This window comes from Strix uralensis, chromosome Z, assembly GCF_047716275.1.
Source record: "Strix uralensis isolate ZFMK-TIS-50842 chromosome Z, bStrUra1, whole genome shotgun sequence".
Lineage (NCBI taxonomy): Eukaryota > Metazoa > Chordata > Aves > Strigiformes > Strigidae > Strix > Strix uralensis.
In genome coordinates this window covers 27,964,140-27,981,354 of record NC_134012.1, presented here as the reverse complement: position 1 = coordinate 27,981,354, position 17,215 = coordinate 27,964,140, and the positions used below count along the sequence as shown (strand labels likewise).

Below are 17,215 nucleotides of genomic sequence, written 5' to 3'. Positions count from 1 at the left end.
GTACGTGTTCAAATAAACATTTTGGAACCATGTCCAAAATAACCCCCGGCGTGTAAGTATGTGCACCTTTTCCTTCTAGCTTTCAAAATACTTTGGAAGAACAGGTGAATCCCATGACAAAGTAAGAATTAAAGTATTCATTTTCTTCATTTACATACCTTAGCTTAAGGGGGTAAGATAGTTGCATCGCTGTCTCCAGTACTCTGCCATAGGAAGATGTAGCTAATGTAGTTTTGCTTATGCCCACCCTCCTTATTGAAGGCCTTACACACCAAAACTGTTGTCATCTTTGGGCCAAAACCAGATGGAAACTAGAACCTTAGACCACAGGTCTCACTTGTTGCAAGCATTCACTCATCTGTGCAACTTTCTCAGTCCATGAAATGGCAGTGTTTAACAGGTGGTTGTTGGGCAAATAATTGCCCAATGTAGTAACTCAGAGTTTAGTTTGTCTAATTAAGAACCGTAGGCATCTTGGCTACTTTTCTTTCAAAAAAGCCCAAACCTCAGTATCTTAATTTCAAATTTGGCAGAAATAACAGGATGTTACTCAATGTGTGTGGAGACAAGAGGCCCTCTAAATCATTACTAATACAAGTCTGCACATCTTCATAAGCACCAAGGCTTTAAGAGTCTTATCAAGGTGGTAAGGACACTGTGAAGTTCATGTCTGTCTTTCAGCCATTCAAGCTGGTGGCTGCCATTAGTAAGCACTAGTGTGTGTGTGTGTATATATATATATATATATGAATGTTGTGAAGAATCAAAAGTAAGAATTCTTTTTCACACAGCATGACTGCTGCCCAAATGCAAACCATTCACTGCCCCATCCTGCTCATACTGCCATTCTGATTTTTAATGTGCAATCCTAATTAAGTACCTGTATAACCAAATTGTTTTACCGCTCACAATATTTGAAATAGCTGCTTCTTACCTAGACAGCTAAAAAAATCTGTCCAGACTAATATCTTTCATTATTTTATTTACTATCTTTCATAACTTGTTTCCAAGCCTTTGCACTGCCTCTTTATTAGTACAGTAACAATTATAAACTCTATTTGGTTAAATTAAGAACACAAACACCGTTTATTCCACCATGCTGTACTAAGAATACTTTTCTGAGATACCATGTAATCTTACTAGCTTAGCTTCAGACCCTCCTACCACTAGTTACCTTTTCTGTTTCTGTCGTATATTATAACCAGAGCGGAGAAGATCTTTGTGATCTAGACACCACATCTTGCTTATGTGGTAGGTACTATGGAGCACTCTGGTACTACGTGAAGATACACAATCAGAGCTTGCTCTTCTAAACACTTCAGGTTTGTTTGCTTTTCATTGAATTCAAATGCTTTAAATACTTCAGTCTTTTTTCATTTATGTTATTTTTACTAGCTGACTGCAGAGATAAGTTGCTTCAAATTCATTGATTGACATATTTGCAGGTAGGTGCCTAAAACGTGTATGCAATGTCAAATATATTGATACATCCACAATATAAATACAGCTAACCATTGGATGTATTCTTGACATTATTACAGCATAATAATTTATGTTATTTCCCCATATTACATAGAATATAGATGAAAAAACTCAGTATGGTTTTTCTGTAGTAATGCACTTCCTGAATATATTAGCAATCTCCCAGAATTTTTCATGTAAGGATGAAGTGTGACTAGAAGTCGTCACAATGGCATCTACAACCATTAAACCATTCCAGTTTGTCATTACTAATGTTCACCAACACTTTCCAATCCTTAGATTTGATTGAAGGTTGATTTGGTGAAACATGCTTTTGGCAGCAATAGAGCAGAAGAATAATAAAGGTGGAGTACTGGCACCAAGTGACTCACTGTGAAACAATGCTCTTGGGTTCATAATTTGAGTAATTGAAATAATGAATGGGATGCGATCAAGCTTGGTGACTAGATCAATAGAAGTGTGCATTTAAGTATACAGTGAGTCAGATGATGCAGCCTAATGGAACACATCATTCCAGAGATGTTGAAAACAGTGTCATTAAAGCTTGCTGTAAATCTTCAACAGAACAGACAAATCATTACTAGCTTTGAAAGAACTTCAATGAGGTATTGCATAAGTTGAAAAAAAAATCAGTTGATCTCTTACTGTAATTAATGTGGCTAGCTATAACTCTGTGCATGAGTATTTTTGTTTATCTTAAACTCAGAAAAGATGTTAGAAACATCCATCCAACCGAGAAGCGTAGTGCAGGCCATAATCTCACCAGTGATCTCTCACCAGACCACAATCTGAGTTTGTGCATATATTTCAGAAAAGGGCCTAGCATGTTTTAAGATTGTGTTGGAGAATTCCCAAAACCCCTTGAATAAATTATTTCAAGTTAACTGTATTTGCTGCTAACTTTATAATCTCATAGCCAGATTTTTTTTTTTCCTGAGCTATTCCAGCTTTAAATTCTGTCTATGGGATTTCATTACGCTTTTTGTACAAAAAGGCTGCAATAAATGTCTAGTCATGAAGGTAAGGTGTAGGTCATAAGCAAGTGAGTTAATAAACCTCTGGCTAATGTCTGCAGGTATTCAGGCACAACTGCTTGGTTAGAACATAATCCTGGTGTTTTAAAATCCTACAAGGTAAACTGACAGTACTTACTGATGTTAAATGACTCTTGAAAGGGATTTAGCTAACAATTCACTCTGTCTTCCTTTTCCCCTTCTCTTGTTCACCACAGTGGTAAACAACTCTAGCATTTTATATCTCCTGGTGCTCATAATCTTCAGAACCTCAGTTGGCAGTAAAAATTCCTGTTTACCTATCAAGACTCTTTGTGTAGTTCTTTTAAAGAAATAAAGAAAGAAAATGCATTTTTCAAGGCATCCTCAATCTGGTATATGAAATATATATATGGTATATAAAATGGCTTCACTTCCATCTGCTTCTTCAGGTTGTCTTTAAAGTGCAATGTTAGATTATCTATTTTACTTGAATCAGTTTCTTACTCATTTTTAATTTATAAAGAGCTTTAAATATCAACTAGCTCTTTGGCAGTTCATTATGATATTAAGTAATGTAATAATCTGAATTATTTGGGGCAATTACTTGTATTCTTTATTCATTTTACATTAGCACATTCAGTTGTAGGTTCATGTGTCAAGGATTTTACTAATAATTGAATGTAGGTATTTTACCTGGAGTTCATAATCCATTTTCAAATGGCTTAGTCATAAGGCAAACTTAGTTACTATAGATAAAAATATAATATACGATCTTTATTTTTCAGTCATATTAATGTCTGTAGTCTAGTTGCACTATATCTTTAGTATCATAGTTAACAAGTTCTTTCAAGGAACAACTTAATGTATACAATACCACATCTCAGATGATCTATACCCTTTAAAAGAACTGATTGTTGGAAAAAAGTTAACACTTATAAAACCAGAAGCTGGAAATATGGGAGGATGGTTAAATTGAGATACAGAGAGCAAACTGGAATGCTTTTCTGAGAGGGAACTCTGAGCTAAATACTTCCTTTCATGTGTTTGCAACACACATTAATGTCAAATGGCATTATTTTTCAAAAATTAGGATTATATTCATAAAACATAACCATTAACTAGTACCTAATACCTTACAGAACAAAGGCCAAAGGACATCAGTAATAAAGCGGAGGCAGGTGAGATTTTTCAAACCATAGGGTTTCCATCAGTGTTAAGGGAGGACCTTGAACACCCACTATAGAATATCAGCTTCCTACTTTTTGTATGTTGGATAAAGCTTTGTGCTGACAAAAGTGTGGATGAAGTTTTGATAAAGCACTTACTACATGTGTGGGTAGGGAAAGAGCTGCAGCCCCTCACAGCAGTGCTTAGACCCGGCTCTCTTATTTTTAGCCAGTGATGAAAACCTAACTGCTCCCCTAGGCAACGAATCCTCTCCCTAAGGTAGAACGGCAACTGTTTGGGGTTTCCAAAAGAGCGCGGTGGTGCTGACTCTAAGGTGCTCTCGCTGAAAAGCAGCGCTGCAGACACGGACTGGCCACGGACGGCACGTGAGGGGCCCTGTCTCTGGTCGAGCCCCTGCTGCCTGGCATACCCGTTCAGAGTGACCCACCGGCTAACGCTCCACATCAGTTACACGAAGGCTCTGGACACCGAACTGCCCCTGAAGAGGGAGGTTTGGGGTAAACAGTTTCTCCAGACTCTGCCTTCCGCTGAAGAGCACCGTTTTTAGGGGCACGTCCCGTGCCGCGGCAGCTGCGCCCCACGCCGCCCGCCCGGCGGCCATCCGCCCGCCCGGGCCCGCAGCGGCGGGAGTGCGGCCGCACGCATGGCCGCCCCCGGCCGCCCCCCACAACGGCGGCGGCACCACCGCCCCGCGCGTGCCCCTCCAGCGGGGGGCGGAGCGAAGCGCAGGCTACGCGCCTGCGCAGAAGCGCCGGCGGCCGGCGGCGGCTGGGCGCGTGCGCGGGGCCGGTCCGTGCGGAAGGAGGCGGGGGCACCGTCACGGGAAGGGCGGGGCGCGCGTGGCGGCGCTCGTTTCCTCCGTCGCGTCTGCGGCGGCAGAGGCGGCCGGGGCCGGGCTCGGCGGCGGGGCGGCGATGGCGTACTTCGTGGAGAGCTTCTGGGTAGGCAAGCGCCGTGGGCCGGTTCTGCCGCGCCGCGGGTGGAACGGGTAGGGCAGGGCACGGTGCAGCCGGCGTCCCCTCTGCGGGAGCAGCCTCGGCTCTTACGCCACCCCCCGGGACTGGGCCGGGGCCTTGCGGCGGGAGGACGGGGGCCGGCGCCCCCCCGCGCCCGCCGCGGCTGGCTTGGGCTGGGCTGGGCCGCGGGGGAAGCGGGTACCTGCCTTCGCCCGGGCAGCCCGCGGCGGGGCGAGGGGACCACCGCCCCCTGCCCGGCCCTCCGCCGGGGGTCCGTGCGCCGGGCTCCGCTGGGGAGAGGGCGGGCTGGTCGCCGTGGGGGCGCGGGGCCGGAGGATGCGCGGACAGGAGCAGGAGACCCTGTGCTCGGGAGGCTGTCGCAGACATCGTGGTGCGTGGATGCGGCTGGGGCTGCAGCCCGGTCTCTCTTCGTTAAGCCTCCCAAACAGTGCAGTTGTTCGGGGAAATAGCACCCACGGTAACAACTTAACAGTTGTATCACGCAAACCAAAGCTGCGCCTCGGAGCTCGATGCTTTTGTACCGACAGGTCGTCTGTCTGCCTGTCAGAAGGCACAGCCAGCTAAGGAAACAACAGACTTCCCAGTCGATTTTAGAAACACAGTTTATCAGTCATCTCTGCCCAGGTATATATGGTTTTAAGTGGATAGATACAGATGGAGAAAGAATTAAAGTATGGATTTGGATTATTATTCAGAGTCATATCAAATGAAACTTGTTTTCATTGTGACTGTAGCTGATCTGAAACATTAAAATAAGTGTCCTTGTAATCGTCGGACTGTTTACGATGTTGTTACTTCTTTGCATGTTTAATTTTTAATGTGCATCTCTACCAACTAATAGGGGAAACATGAAAATGGTTTTATGTTGAAACTGCAAAAAAAAAAAAAAGGAAAATACCTTTTAGATGTCTGCTTTTTCTGTGTAAGTAACAGTTATCCTTAAAGTTTAGGGAAAACTAATTTTACAAGCACAACATACTATTCTTGAATATAAAGCATAGCTCAAGCCAGGTTTCATGTTTTGTTTGCAGCACTGTGTTTAATTTTGACTCTAAGTTTTGTTTTCAGCAGAATGCGTTTAATGAAACAAGATCTGGGGCCCCCAGCATAAGAAGGACATGGACCTGCTTGAGCAGGTCCAGAGAAGGGCATGAAGTTGATCAGGGGGCTGAAGCACCTCCTGTATGAGGACAGGTTGAGAGAGTTGGGGTTGTTCAGCCTGGAGAAGAGAAGGCTCCAGAGAGACCTTATAGCAGCCTTCCAGTACTTAAAGGGGGCTACAGGAAAGATGGGGAGGGACTTTATCAGGGACCGTGGTGATAGGATGAGGGGTAATGGTTTTAAACTGAAAGAGGGTAGATTTAGATTAGATGTAAGGAAGAAATTCTTTCCTGTGACGATGGTGAAGCACTGGCACAGGTTGCCCAGAGAAGTTGTGGCTGCCCCCTCCCTGGCAGTGTTCAAGGCCAGGTTGAACAGGGCTTTGAGCAACCTGGTCTAGTGGAAGGTGTCCCTGCCCATGGCAGGGGGGTTGGACTAGATGATCTTTAAAGGTCCCTTCCAACCCAAACTGTTCTATGATTCTGTGATTCTAAGATTTTAGATTTGCTCTCTTGGCATACAGATCATTTGAAGCCTTAGTGTGGGAGATCAGTATTAAACTACTATGTGGAATTTTTTTATCTTTCATAAAAATAAGATTTAAATTAATATAAAAAGTTGCATTTTCATTGGAAAAGGAAGTATCTCCTCCTAAAATTAAAATAGAAGGTTTTTTATTCAGCTATCTCAACTGAAATCAAACACTTTTCCATTTAACTGTGCTATGTACTATGGTATGTTCATTTAACTGTTTTTCTGATCAGTTATAGTTTATATTGTAGTAAGTCAGTAATTTTGTTAAATCAGTGAAGGCAGTGGGCCAGTCCCATACATTCTGTTTCCCTGTCTGTGCCTTCAGAAATGCTTCCAGCAAACACGAGGTAGTAGACATCTACCCAAACTTCCTATTCTCACTTCTGCTCTACAAAGTCTCTGCCTTATAGCTCTGTTGGCAAAACTTGTAGCGTGGATCTGCAATGAGTGCCCCAAGAAGGAGGTTTTCTTGTATTGGTGCAGGTTTTTCTCCTACCTCCAAAAATTACACAAAGTAGGGCAACAAGTGTATTCTTTTTTGTCTTGCAGTGATGACAAAGACATTAGCACGGTCTTAAATTTGCAAAACTGGACTGAGAAACCAAGTAATACCGTGGACAGGGTTTTATTTTGTATGAAAGTAAAATAAAAGGGAATAGGGACTGTTCCTTCTTTGCTGTTGTGGATAAATGTCTTTCAAGGTTAACTGTAGTGTCTAAATATGATGGATTTTTAAACTCAGAAAATAATGGGTTTCTGTATATCCTCACAACCAAGCATAAGTTATAGGTTTGCGCATTTTGAATCATTAGGCTTCTCCATTTCTACTAACTTTTCAGAATAGGTTTTTGTTCAGAATTGTTACTGCAGTGCTTTGAAAGACTTGGGATAAAATCTATATATGCTTTGAAATGTGGTAAGAAAGTTAAGATGGAAATTAGAAGATTGCTGTTAAAATGCACTGAATGCACCATGACTAAAAATAACAAAGAGAAGTCCGTAAGGAGAAAGAAAGCTGGTATTGTGTAGAACTTTGGAAGAATTGTCTTCTATTTCTTGCTTTCGCCTTGCCCTTCTAGGTAACATCAGGCAAAATGGTTTTTATCGCCTATGGAATGCGATAATGATACATTCTAAATTACTGACATGAAAATTAATCCAAAACATAATTAATATTTAATTATCTGATGTACATGCTGTCATCAGTTTGCAGCTCAAATTGTGCATTGGAAATGAAAGTCTGGATCTTGAGCTGTAGGATGCTCCTGATTTGCTAATTTGCTGTAATTGATAGGAAAAGACATCTGAAACTTGAGGGACTTAGCTGATTTCTTCAGAAAAGGGGAGTGGTATGTATGTGAACGTGTATCAATTTCTTACACACTATTTAGGCTGCTGTCTTTTAAGAACTTCCTAAAAGTGCCCATGTAAACAAAACAAATAGCAGCTTCTTTATTGTAATAGTCTTGAAGCTTATCATGAGACTTTCAGTTTCTACTGCTTTTAAAAGTGCTTGAATAGTTGCAAATTTTTGTTAGAGAATGTAAGAAAAATGGATATTTTACAGGCCTGCCATCAGTTGTCTGCTTCTAAGAGGTCATTGAGAGATAAACAAGACTATTTTCAAGATGTGTAACGCTGAAGTACAGAGGCTTGTACTGTCACTTGAAGAATTTTACTCTCACTTAAAAAATGTAGGGGTCTGCTAATAGAGCACAGCACTCTAGCACAGCAGTTTTCAAAGTCAGTAGGATACAGTTACTTTTTTGTGGTATCAAAAATTATGAACTAGTAGTAGAGGCTATAAATGGCTTTGATTCTTATGACTGAGTTTTTGGCATTCAAGTCACATGGCCAAACATTCCCAACTCCTAATTAGGATGTTGTCATAAAACCTTGGGTTCTTGCTGCTATGTATACGCTACATCAAAACAATGATGTAATTTAAAGGGAACACTTTCATATTTTCACTATATGTAGCAACGTTTTGTCACTTTGAGTACACTCATGCTGGTACAGTAGAGTAAAAAGTGTTCATTATTATTGACTTACTGTTTTCTTAACACTGCTTAGGAAGTGTTGCATAAGCTTTCACATTGTATTTAAACTGACTGGTGCAGGTGATACTTACATTAATTTAAGTCTATGAAACCATGTCAAGTCAACAAAAATAAACCACTTTTAAGCCAGTCAGTGTTTATTCATTAATTGTTTTTAATGGATTTGACTAAACTGTTGGATGTTCTGTGTGTAGGTGAAACTGGTCTCTGTGTAAAGCTGTGCTTGGTAACTCTGAAAGTCCTGGGATATAAAAACATGTTTAAATTGGCTTTGACAAATTCATTTTATCTTTTTAATCACTTGTATTAATGTAGCTTTTGAGAATGGCTGTGAGGAGGATTCCTTTCTTTTCAAGATCTTTTGTAACATTTAAGGACTGGTAGTGTCCAGGGTTAATAATCTTAGCTTTGTGAAGAGGCTTGCTCTCTAGAAGTGGAAGATGTATTGTCTTATGCAGTTATGTGATATGAGTGACACTGAGACTTGTCCTGCTTCCATCTGGAGTTCCATTCATGTGTTTACGCAGTGCTGCTCTTCTGTTTGGCATACAGTTGGATGCTCAGTTTCAGAAGCACTGTTGTGCAATATTTGCTTAGTTTCCTCCCTCTACGTGTGTGCATCCAGCATGAGTTGGCAATTTTCCATCTTTTTGTTCAAAAAATACTTGTAATTATCTAGATATAGATGAAAATATCTGTCCTTCCTCATATGCATAGAGCTTCTCTGGAGCTGATCTTTATTTAATTTATTGAAGCTGGAAGAAGGAAATTGAAACTGATGGGTTGCTTTTGTGTTCAAATTTGTCAAACCTTTCAGAACTGAAGAAGATACCTTGCCTGTGTAAACATCAGGTGGCTGCTTTTTTCCATGTTTCCATACTCGCAATTTTCTGTAGCTCTTTCACACACTCAGAAATTAAATTTTACTGATAGCTAGCTTTCAAAAATGTAACACCATAATACTAATCACAGGAGTGTTTTCATGTATACAGGGCCCATTAAATTAAATAATTGCCTAGGTGGAAAGGATGAGACACGTTGCTTATTTGAAAGTGCAGCAAGGAGTAACAGTTTATAGAAAATGACAGTGTTTTTCAGAGCATCTGAAGTGAGTATCCCTGGAGTTAGGAGAATTTCTATTGCTTTATTTCTTTAAAGTGTTACTCCTTTATGAGTGAATAAAGTCAACAGTACAAATGGACAAGCCATAATGAATAGTATATGTCTTTCTAAGTTTGCGAGTAAAGAAAAGATTGATTTTGGTTAATATTTGGAACTTTCATTTTAGAATCGTGGGGGTGAACACCCAGTCTCTTTTGTGCTGTTGCGCTAAAATTTGTATGTTAATTGTTAAAATAGGATATCTTTTAAGCTGCATAAATCAAATCATATAGTTGCTGAACAGTTGTACCTAGTTTCAGCAAATACTGAACTTCACCTATATATGAGGGAATTGTGCTCCCCTCCCCCCATTTATGGATTGTCTACCGTTACTACTTTGCATATTGGTGCAACTCTGGAATTTTCTTGTTACAGAGGTTTTTTTACCAAAAAGACTTTGATGCCATTATGACTTATCTGTATTAGGATTCTTGCATGCATAATCTGTTGATCAGGGGTGTGATTTTTCCATACTTGTATCTGACAGAGAAACATGAGCAGTAATTTAAGTGTAAAACTAGCTGTAGAACAGCTTCTTGGGATCTGACCAAAGCAAGAGGCAAAGGATACAAATTTTTTTATTCTCACCCCCAAAACTGAAGTGATTCTATTTCCCACATTTGTTCTTTTCTAGGCTTTTCCTATTTAACATTTACCTAACAAGAGGGGAGGGATGTTGGTCATATTTCGTTGAAATATCATGTTTGCCAAAGGCACTTGTAAGTTTTAACTAGGATTTGGAAACTTAATTTGGAGAGGGTCCACTTTTCATTTTATGACAATTTGAAGTAAACTAGAGACCTAAACTTTTTTATGGTTAAAAAGAAATCCTGTAATTAAGTTGCAGTACCACTTCCAAATGTAGCAGTTTGAATGTTCGTCTGCCTGTTTCCCAGAGAATAAGTTGTGGGTTTGGTAGGCTATTTTTAAAAGAGGATTAGGCAGGTTATGACTTAAATAGTTTATAATCAAAAGTACAGTTTTCTTACTCTGTTTGATTTCTTCTTTCTAATGTGGTGATGTGGTCATGTTCAAAGGCTTGAAGGAATGATTGTGCATGCTTAACCACTCCTAATGCATGTTATAAAAGCATAGGTTGAGATGACAGTAATTCACTTATTGTCAGATGTTTCTTTGCTTGCTAAACTTAGTTAGAAAAACTCAAACTTTGTCTGAACTTCTGTCATCAAGCTTCTAAAGTCTGACCAGAATCAAAATGTGTTTAAGAACTGCATGTGCCTTTTACTGTCTCATATGCTTATTTTTGCTGTGAAAACAGTATCTCCAGCTGTCCTTTTCTTGCTTTTCACAATAGCTAAACAAGTAGTACGTATCTTACCAGCCATGGGAACTTCAGAGTCACCTTAATAATCGAGAAATACTTGTTTATATTGGGGAAAAAAGACAGTGCTCTAATAGAGTATTAACTTTTTACACTAATAGAGATTAATGTTGAACATTTTTAGTCCAAAGTGGCCAGAACCTGCTCTCATACAATTTGATTAGAAACGTAGGAAGTATATACTGCTGCAGATTGCCCAGAAATTTCAGGCTACTTTACCAAATGTAGGTTTTAAATTCATAATTGTCTTTATATGCAACAAGCTGATTCTTAAAAATTTTCACTGTCTATTAAGTAGTTCAGTAAAACACAGTTCCTGTAATCTGTTTCCTGTTCTGCACAAGTCATGGAAATGCTGAATCCTGACTTCACATTTGCTGACAGGGTTACTTTCATTTCCATGAGAACATCATTGCAGTTAGTCCTTGATGAAGGGAAATGGAAGGTCTGTCTGCCCTCACTTTGCACGACTTAATTTATTTTGTATGCAAAGTTGGTCAGTAATGCCTCATTATAGGCTTTTTTAAGTGAAGTGCTTACTTGTATTTGAAGTCTTGTTTCCTCTTATGGCTGGCTGTCAGGGGACATCTATACTGTATACACAAAAGAGTTCTCTTATGACAGTGTAAAATGGGGAACCTCAACAAGAACACCAGGTTTTTTTTGTTAGCTCAAGAAGGAGAAAACTGCTAATGAACTTCAAAGTAGTTAAATGGAGCCTATATGGAGAGGGGACCACTTACACTTTGCATTCTCATACACAGTTTTACAGTTGTTTTCTGTTGAGTGATGATGGGATCATCCCCAACAGATGGTGTTTTACCTGCAAAATTACATCAGAATGGTCTTTCAAACTGATCTGGAACTCTGTTTCGTAGAACCTGGTGTTACACATGACAGCAGAGGTTCCTCTTTCTCCCAGATGAAACTTCTAGAAGAATCTACGTTTGACTTCACTGTCTGTCTGTCATAGCAGTGGATGGTAATTGCTTCTGAATGGAAATGGAAAGTCTCATCAGTTCCCTCTGCTATGTGCTGCATTTGTTTGTTTTTAAGCAGGCCAGTACTGGACTTCTAGTGATCCCAGCTATTACTGTTCCAACCAGGAAGGAGCAGGGAAAAACACTTAATGAAGAAAAATTGACTAGACACACACTTTCCATTTACAGTACACGGAAATACATGCAGTACATGGAAATACAATGCGGGGGAGGGGCAGTGTTGAGGAAAAACAACCAAAACACAGATGAACAGTGTTGATGGCATATGTGCATGTAGGAGGATACATACTTGGCTTTTTTAATGGAACTACTTTTCCTCATAGCCACAGCATACATCTCTGTCTTTATCCTAAATACAGAGGCCTAACTCTAATGCTTGTTGTTTGAATTATTTGAGCTACTTTTCATGAACGTAACTACTGAATGAAGGAATTGTGGATAGGCCGTATAGCTTTTCCTAAGCAGAAAAATGTCTGCTCTGTGCACTGAGATACCATACTTAATTTGACATAAATACGCTTATGTATCTAAACAGAAGTAGAAGATAATGTAATTTATAGAATTGTCATCAGGTTAATCATCAGAACTATTGATCATGTAAATTACTGAACAGTTTTGCAGACTAGATGTTTGTACTTATAGGCAGAGCCAGATATTGGTAAGGCAGGCCACATTTGACATTATATTCACAAGTGAAAACATGTATTTCAATTGTGCTAAGCTTAAACCACGCAGACCCTCAAATCTGGGAGCCTGCTTTGGACTTGCTGCTTTGTTTTAAATCTTATTTTTCACATAGCCTCTTAGCTTCTGGTAAATACTGATAATGTATAAAAGATGTGGCTTTCAGGGAACTTTTTCTTAATTGAGGAAAGTATCGGTTCTGTTCCTCTGTTGTGCTTTCTGCTATTCAATGTGAAGTCATGAATGACAGTAGGAAAAATGAGTTCCTTTGCAGTGACCTTCAGTTATAGTTAGGGAACAAGGCGATGATGGGAATTGGTTGTTCTAGCTCATTCGATTCTCTAAAGGTTTGCAAAGTTATATTTCTAATGGTTTATCGGCCATCAGGAAGACTGCAGCCAGAGACTGGGTCATGGCTATGCTACCCTTCCTGTATTTCTAAACTGGCAGGAAATTTCTGGAGCTCCAGTGTAGAAAAGTGCCCATTAAAGCTCCCATTATGAAAAGTTCAGAACCAGTCTGTGTTCAACACATTTTGATCAATGTGTTGGTTTTGCTAGAAGAAACACCTCAAAGCGAAGGGAGAGAACATTTCATAAAGGAGAATTTTATTACTTTTTTCTGGAAGAAATGCCTAATACTTATTTGTCAGTGTTTATCTCCAAATTTGGGTACAGTAACAACTTTGGAGTAGTTAACTAAGAATTTTATTTTGTATTCTAATTGAAAATATTGGTGAGGTCTTAATTATAGTTATTCTGGTGTTTTTGTAATATGGTAGGATTCAGGGTTTAGATTGTGTAAGTAAAAAAAGTTAGTAAGCCACCTATTAGTGCACCAGTACTCAAAATTATTGTGAGCTTCAAACTACAAGGAAAAATGGTTAGGTAAGAGTGAAAGGGGAGTGAATCTGTTTAACTAGTTTAGACAAGTACTTGAAAGAGTAATACGTTTTAAAAAAATAAATTACATTTCACAGAATCATCTAGGTTGGAAAAGACCTTGAAGATCATCTAGTCCAACCACTAACCTAACATTGACAGTTCCCAACTACACCATATCCCTCAGCGCTATGTCGACCCTACTCTTAAACACCTCCAGGGATGGCGACTCCACCACCGCCCTGGGCAGCACATTCCAACACCTAACAACCCGTTCTGTAAAGAAATACTTTCTAATATCCAGTCTAAACCTTCCCTGGTGCAACTTGAGGCCATTCCCTCTTGTCCTATTGCTTGTTACTTGGTTAAAGAGACTCATCCCCAGTTCTCCGCAACCTCCTTTCGGGTAGTTGTAGAGGGCAATGAGGTCTCCCCTCAGCCTCCTCTTCTCCAGACTAAACAACCCCAGTTCCCTCAGCCGCTCCTCGTACGACATGTGCTCCAGACCCTTCACCAGCTTCGTTGCCCTTCTTTGGACACACTCGAGTAATTCAATGTCCTTTTTGTAGTGAGGGGCCCAAAACTGAACACAGTCATTGAGGTGCGGCCTCACCAGTGCTGAGTACAGGGGTAAGATCCCTTCCCTGTCCCTGCTGGCCACGCTATTGCTGATGCAAGCCAGGATGCCATTGGCCTTCTTGGCCACCTGGGCACATTGCTGGCTCCTGTTCAGCCGGCTGTCAATCAACGCCCCCAGGTCCCTCTCTGACTGGCAGCTCTCCAGCCACTCCTCCCCAAGCCTGTAGCGCTGCTGGGGGTTGTTGTGGCCCAAGTGCAGCACCCGGCATTTGGCTTTATTGAACCTCATATAGTTGGTCTCAGCCCATCGCTCCAGCCTGTCCAGGTCTCTCTGCAGAGCCTCCCTACCCTCGAGCAGATCAACACTCCCACCCAACTTGGTGTCATCTGCAAACTTACTGAGGGTGCACTCAATCCCCTCATCTAGATCATCAATAAAGATGTTAAACAGGAGTGGCCCCAAAACCGAGCCCTGGGGCACACCACTCGTGACCGGCCGCCAACCAGGTTTAACTCTGTTCACCACCACTCTTTGGGCCTGGCCATCCAGACAGTTTTTTACCCAGCAAAGCATGTGCCCATCCAAGCCACGAGTGACCAGTTTCGCCAGGAGAATGCTGTGGGAAACGGTGTCAAAGGCCTTACTAAAGTCAAGGTAGACAACATCCACAGCCTTTCCCTCATCCAATAAGTGGGTCACCCTGTCATAGGAGGAGATCAGGTTTGTCAAGCAGGACCTGCCTTTCATAAACCCATGCTGACTGGGCCTGATCATCTGGTTGTCCCTCACGTGTTGTATGATGGCACTCAGGATGAGCTGCTCCATCAGCTTCGCAGGCATCGAAGTCAAGCTGACAGGCCTGTAATTTCCCGGATCATCCTTCCGACACTTCTTATAGATGGGCGTCACATTGGCCAGTTTCCAATCTGTCGGGACCTCCCCGGTTAGCCAGGACTGCTGGTAAATGCTGGAAAGCAGCTTGGCGAGCACCCCAGCCAGCTCCTTCAGCACCCACGGGTGTATCCCATCCGGTCCCCTAGACTGGTGTATGTCTATGTGATGCAGTAGGTCACTGACTATCTCCTCCTGGATTGTGGGGGGGGTCGTTCTCCCGGTCTCTGTCTTCTGGCTGAGGAGGCTGGATTCCCTTAGTACAACTAGTTTTGTTATTAAAGACTGAGGCAAAGAAGGCATTAAGCACCTCAGCCTCTTCCTCATCACTCATTACCATGTTTCCTCCTGCATCTAGCAGGGGATGGAGGCTCTCCCTGGTCTTTCTTTTGTTGTTGAAATACTTATAGAAACATTTCTTGTTATCTTTGACTGCTGAAGCCAGACTGATTTCTATCTGGGCTTTAGACCTCCTGATTTCTGCCCTGCACAGCCTCACAGCATCTTTGTAATCACTGTGAGTGGCTAGCCCCTTCTTCCAAAGGCTGTAAACTCTCCTTTTCTCCCTGAGTTGCAGCCAAAGCTCCCTGTTCAGCCAGGGTGGTCTTCTCTGTCGCCAGCTTCTCTTACAGCACATGGGGACCGCCTGCTCCTGAGCCATTAAGACTTCCTTCTTGAAGAGTGCCCAACCTTTCTGGACCCCTGTACCCTTCAGGACCATCTCCCAATGGATCCTATCAAGCAGGTGTATTTCCTACTAATTGGTGTTCTTATTCTTCCTTTGTTTTTCAAACATATAAAAGCCTAACTGTGTAGGTGGTCCTTCTAGAGTCCACTGTATTTTCATGTATTCAATTTAGTTCTGCTTGTACTTTTATAGACCTTTCTTAATTGTACTTATGTTAAACTGATCTGCATTTTGATAAAATTTTTCAGGTTACAACTTACAGCAACCTTAGGAACTGTGATTTTATAGGTGTGTTTTCTGTTTGTTAGTTTGGCTTTGTGTTCCCTGACGCTTGGAAGAAGTAGAGCAAATAATCCTGACTAGTAATCTGAATCAAATTGCCTTCAGTCGTCTGTTATTTGTAAATTTCTGTGTCTATGTGTGATGTCCTTTAAGGCGACTTGCTATATTTTTGACTGATGTATTATCTAGTGTAGTTAACACTTAACAGAAGTGGGCCTACTGCTGTGGCTGCTGCGAAGTTCTTCTGTCCACCCGTGGCTGCTTCCACTTACTTAAGCTAGCAGATCCTTCTTGCTCCCACCTCTTCTGCTGAGCAGTGCAGCTGTTTTTGTCCTCATAGTGATCTGGATCACCGATCTTTATTTTTATTTGCCAGCTTTATTTTTCATCTGTATAATTTCCCTGATCAGGTGCACCTTATGGATACACAAACAAATTTTTCCAGAACAGACAGAACAGAAGTGTTTGGAGGGGTCTATGACCAAATCCTCAGGCTCCTCTCACTGCAGATGTAGAGCTGCTGTTCTGAAAAGTCCAGGATTTTAAGAAGGGCGTTAAGGTCCTTGAAAGCCTTCAGAGAAGGGCAACAAAGCTGGTGAAAGGGGCAGAAGGCATGTCCTATAAGGAGTAGCTGAGGACTCTGGGTTTGTCTGGTTTGGAGAAAAGGAGGCTGAGGGGCAACCTCATCGCTCTCTGCAGCTTCCTGGGGAGGGGAAGTGGAGAGGGAGGTGCTGAGCTCTTCTCCCTGGCATCCAGTGATAGGACAGATGGGAATGGGTCAAAACTGGACCAGGCAAGGTTTGGACTGGACACTGGAAAGCATTTCTTTACTGAGAGGATGGTCAAACACGAACAGGTTTCCTAGAGAGGTGGTCGATGCCCCAAGAGTGCCAATGTTTAAGAGGTATTTGGACAATGCCCTTAATAACATGCTTTAACTTCTGGACAGTGCTGGAGTGGTCAAGCAGTTGGACTAGATGATCATTGTAGGTCCCTTCCAACTGAAATATTCTATTCCATCCTTCTTTCCCTTCCACTCTGAACATGCATGCAGTTTTCCTGAGGGCGTGCTTCTGCGTCTTTTGTAGCAGCAGCGTTATGGATCTGAAGCTTTTGGAAGGGACAAGGGGAATGGATAGTTGGACAGGAGAACTTTTATAGTAGCAGTGCTATTATTATGCTGTTCCTTACTTCACCTTCCTTTGATTTCTATTGTTAGTATCTCCCATCTGGAGGAAGTTCACCGTGGTGCCAGAGGTGATAAGCTGGCTGAGTTTATTAATGCAGTGACTCAGTTTTAATGCTGAGGTACACCTTACTTACTGAAAAATGTTTTAAGTTTCAAAACTAAATTTAAAAATAGTCAGA

The 17,215-nt window shown here is 41.5% G+C and overlaps 1 protein-coding gene across 10 annotated transcripts in view; it reads left to right on the top strand.

Annotated features, from left to right (window-relative positions):
- The first annotated feature begins 4,493 nt into the window (after positions 1–4,493).
- The window catches only part of FCHO2 (FCH and mu domain containing endocytic adaptor 2), a 99,022-nt gene continuing 86,300 nt past the window's right edge, over positions 4,494–17,215 (top strand). For all 10 annotated transcript variants that reach the window (XR_012627229.1, XR_012627227.1, XM_074857103.1 and 7 more), the window contains exon 1: positions 4,494–4,606. Coding sequence is in view for 8 of the 10 variants with exons in the window: in XM_074857103.1 (XP_074713204.1) it covers positions 4,580–4,606 (27 nt within the window). In the remaining 2 variants the exon portion in view is untranslated. The remainder of the gene's footprint in view (positions 4,607–17,215) is intronic.